The sequence below is a fragment of the Athene cunicularia genome (genome assembly GCF_003259725.1).
Source record: "Athene cunicularia isolate RWA chromosome 7 unlocalized genomic scaffold, athCun1 chr7_part1, whole genome shotgun sequence".
NCBI classification, from domain to species: Eukaryota; Metazoa; Chordata; class Aves; order Strigiformes; family Strigidae; genus Athene; species Athene cunicularia.
The window spans coordinates 20,441,840-20,445,382 of NW_020799107.1; the positions used below are offsets into that span (position 1 = coordinate 20,441,840).

The window sequence follows — 3,543 nt, forward strand, 5'->3', positions numbered from 1 at the left end:
CCCTGGCACCTCCCGCTCTGGCCCCCCCTGGGGACCACGGGCTCTGCGGGCAGAGGATGGGGTGCTGAGGCTGGCCCCCGGGGCCGGCGGGACGCCAGGGCCGTGCCCACCTGCTTGGTGGTGCCCCGCAGCCTCCATCTCAGAGAGGCTGTAGGCCATGGCCAGCTGCAAGTCCTCGTCCTCATCCTCGCTGTCCGTGTAGAGGCAGACGGGAGAGGAGCTCGGGGGCCGGTGTGGGGCAGGCGGCGGGGGCGATGGGGGCCGTGGGCTGGGGAAGGCTTGCTGCTCCCGCCGGCTCAGCTCCAGCCCCAGAGCCATGTCGTCAGGGACACCTGTGGGGATAGGAGCAAGGGGTGGGGGTTGTGTCTGCTTCAGCTCCCCAGAGCTGGCACAGGGCCCCAGCAACTCCTGCCCACCCCACCAATCTTCCATGGCAGAGTCCCAGACCAGAGCTCAGCCCAAAACTAAGCCTGGATGCAGCACTCCTCAGCCACCCCAAAGGAGGAGAGGGGTCCCCAAAAGGAAAGTGTGCTGGGAGGTGGCACTGCCAGACCCCAGCAAGTCAGTCTGTGGTGCTGCTTCTCACCATCGATGTGGATCGACTTCAGCTCCCCGTCCTCCTCCACTTCCACCCGCTCCTGCCCATTCTCAATAATCCTGCAGACAGACAGACAGATGGATGGTCAAGTGCCAAGCAGCGAGAGCAGCAAGCTGCATGGTCTGAGGCATGCCAATAAGGGGGGGGGGTCCAGGGGGCAAGGTGGTCTTGCACTGCCCTCACCGTTTGGTTGTGATGCGCCTGCCATTAACGAAGGTGGTGGAAGTGGAGACAGAGCGGAAGCCCAACCCTGCATCAGCACCGGAGCCGAAGGATGAGGCGAAGAAATCTGAAGAAGTGAGCAACAAGGTCGGTGCCAGGGTGGGGGGCACAAGGAAGGCAGGGGATGGACCCTGCGCAGGGAGACCCGGTGTCCCAGGACTCCCCCGCCGGGCAGGGGCTAGTAATGTCTCCTACCTGAGGATCCTGGGAAGGGGGAAAAGAAGTGGCCTCCCCCATGGTGCCGGGGGCCAGGTCCTCGCAGCTCAGAGAAGGGCAGCATCTCATCTGGAAGGCAGGGCCTGTCCCCATCAGCACTGCCCTCGTGGCTTGGCAAGCCAGAAGCAGGGCACCGCCATGGGGACCCCCCTCCAGGGCAGCCTCGCCCTCTTCCCCCGAGCTCAGTGGCTGCCCCGCAGCCAGAGAGGTGCCACAGAGCTGGCCCCCAGCCCCCACTGCCCCACACGCACCAAAGAAGTCAGCAAAGGGGTCTCGCCCGCCAAAGAATTCCCGGAAGACGTCGTGAGCGCTGCGGAACGTGAAGGTGAATTCGGGGGCCCCAGCATCGGCCCTGGAGCCCCCTGGTCCTGCCAGAGGGAAGAGGCTCAGTTAAGTGAAGCCCTGGGTAGGAACCCCCGGAAGGGCAGGGAGGTCTGCAGAGGGGGGAACAGACCCACACCGGGTCTTTAGACAGGGCCATATCCAAAGCTCCACTAACACCCGTGGCCCTGCTCACCCGCTCACCTGCTCCCATGAGTCCCTCCTTGCCATAACGGTCATAGACATCGCGCTTCTGCTCTGGAAGGAGAAGAAAGGGGGCTGTGGGGATCCTGGCTGCCAAGCATGGGCAGGAGCACCAACGCTTCCCCTGGCCAAGGGAGGTGCAGAACAGCAAGGAGCAAGAGGAGAGGGGTGGCACTGCTCCCAAACCCAACTCGGGGCACCAGGTGAGGATGCACAAGCCTCAGCCCCACTGGAGAGACCTCATCCCAGAGCCAGCACCCAAGAATCTCTCCCAAGAACCATTTCAGGGGATATCTGGGGTGGCAACCAAGCTCCACAGCTGGGCAGTAAAGCTGGAGGGACCTGCTGCCTCCTGGGGATGTCCAGGGATGCCACTTGGGTGACCCCAGCAGCAGGACACCCCAAGGCAGGCAGCAAAACAGCACCATGGGCTCTTACTGTCTGACAGCACTTCGTACGCCTCGGCGATCTCCTTGAACCTCTGCTCGGCATACTCCTTGTTGTCTGGGTTTTTATCAGGGTGCCATTTCAGCGCGGCCTTCCTGTACCTGCACAGACAGGTAGCGATGGGCACACAGCACCCCTTGGATGGCAGGGGCTCCTGTGCCAGGGTCCCCCCCTGAGCGCATACTTCTGACTCTGTGCGCAGGAGCACCCCAAACCCACTCTACCCCACGTCCTACAGACTTAGGCATCAAGCAGGAGCTTCCTGGACTAGTTCACTTCCCAAGCAAGTATTTGCAGCATGACCCCAGCAGCACAGCCTGCACCTGCACCTGCACTGGCAGTGGCTCCAGACGATGCTCACAGGTTTGCTCCAAGTTTGCTCCGGAGCCTTCCCAGGCTCCGCCATGGGCATGCAAGGACCAGGGGTCACTGGGGTGCTGCTGGGGCCAGGTGAGTACAGGCAGCCCTTTCCTCCTGCCTGCAGCTAGCTGGGGTTAACTCAGGCTGTCCAGCTTCTTTCACCCACTCTTAGGAAGCCCCCCCAAGCAGGGATCTCTGTCCCCCCCACAGGCAAGCCACCAGTCTGCACTTAATTTTGCCCAGGTGATGCCCTTCCCCAGTGGGGGCAGCAAGACCTTGTCAGGGTGCCCAGCAGGAGCTGTGGGCATCTGCCCCTGGGGCTCCCCTGCAGTGCCTGGGGTGCAGCTCAGGACCTACCAACGGGGCACATGTCCCTGCCAGGGGACACATTGCTCCTGTCACCGACCCTGACATCAGCAGAGCCCCTACACCCCAGCCCTACGCCATCCCCGTACCCTCTGGCAGAGGGGACACCTCCAAACACCAGCAGGACCTGCCTCCACCCCCAGCCCCGGGGTGAGAGCGGGGACAAAGGGACCAAACCCCACCAAGAGGTGCCTTTGTGCAGCAGCACAGCCTGGCCCCACTCTGGCCTCCGCACAAAGGAAACAAAGGCTGGATTGTCACCTCTGGAGCTGGGCACTGTCCCCATCAGCCCCACAAGGAGTCCCTGCGGTGGGTCGGGCCGCTCTGCCCGGCAGGCAGGGGCACGCCTGCCACGCACTTACGCCTTCTTGATGTCGTCGGCGGTGGCATTACGGCTCACCCCCAGCGCTTCGTAGTAGTCCACCATGACGTGCAGCTGTCCTGCGGGGTCACTGCGAAGGGGAAAGGCAACATCAGGGGGTCTGCAGGCACCAGCATCTCCTGGTGCAAGGGAGCAAGGGCGGGCTGCCCTGCCCTCCCCAGGCACCCTGGCCACCCACAGGTCCCCCCGAGTGCAGCTCAGTAGCACCCACACAGGGCTCCCCAGCACCCTGCCTGTGCCTCGGCCACCCGGACGCACACACAGCCCCAGCCGGGGCCCCCTGGGTGCCGCCACACCACCGTCCCACCCGCATCACCCCAACTTGCCCAAGCAAGGGGACAGGGATCCTTGCTGCCAGCCCCGCTGTTCTGCCCCGCTCCTCCCCAACTGCCCCAGCTCCCCTCCCGCCCCCCCGGGGGGGCTCTGT

General features: G+C 64.2%; 1 protein-coding gene across 1 annotated transcript; it reads right to left on the bottom strand.

The window, feature by feature from the left end:
* Positions 1-6: 6 nt before the first annotated feature.
* On the bottom strand, positions 7-3,447 carry DNAJB2 (DnaJ heat shock protein family (Hsp40) member B2; the record flags this gene model as incomplete). The annotated part of the gene is made up of 9 exons (XM_026852793.1): positions 3,350-3,447; positions 3,097-3,186; positions 2,000-2,109; positions 1,562-1,615; positions 1,288-1,404; positions 1,016-1,105; positions 782-887; positions 587-657; positions 7-332 (listed from the first exon to the last, which is right to left on the bottom strand). Coding segments are annotated over exons 1-9 (1,044 nt in total), but the record flags the coding sequence as incomplete, so codon positions are not given.
* Between the last annotated feature and the right edge of the window lie 96 nt (positions 3,448-3,543).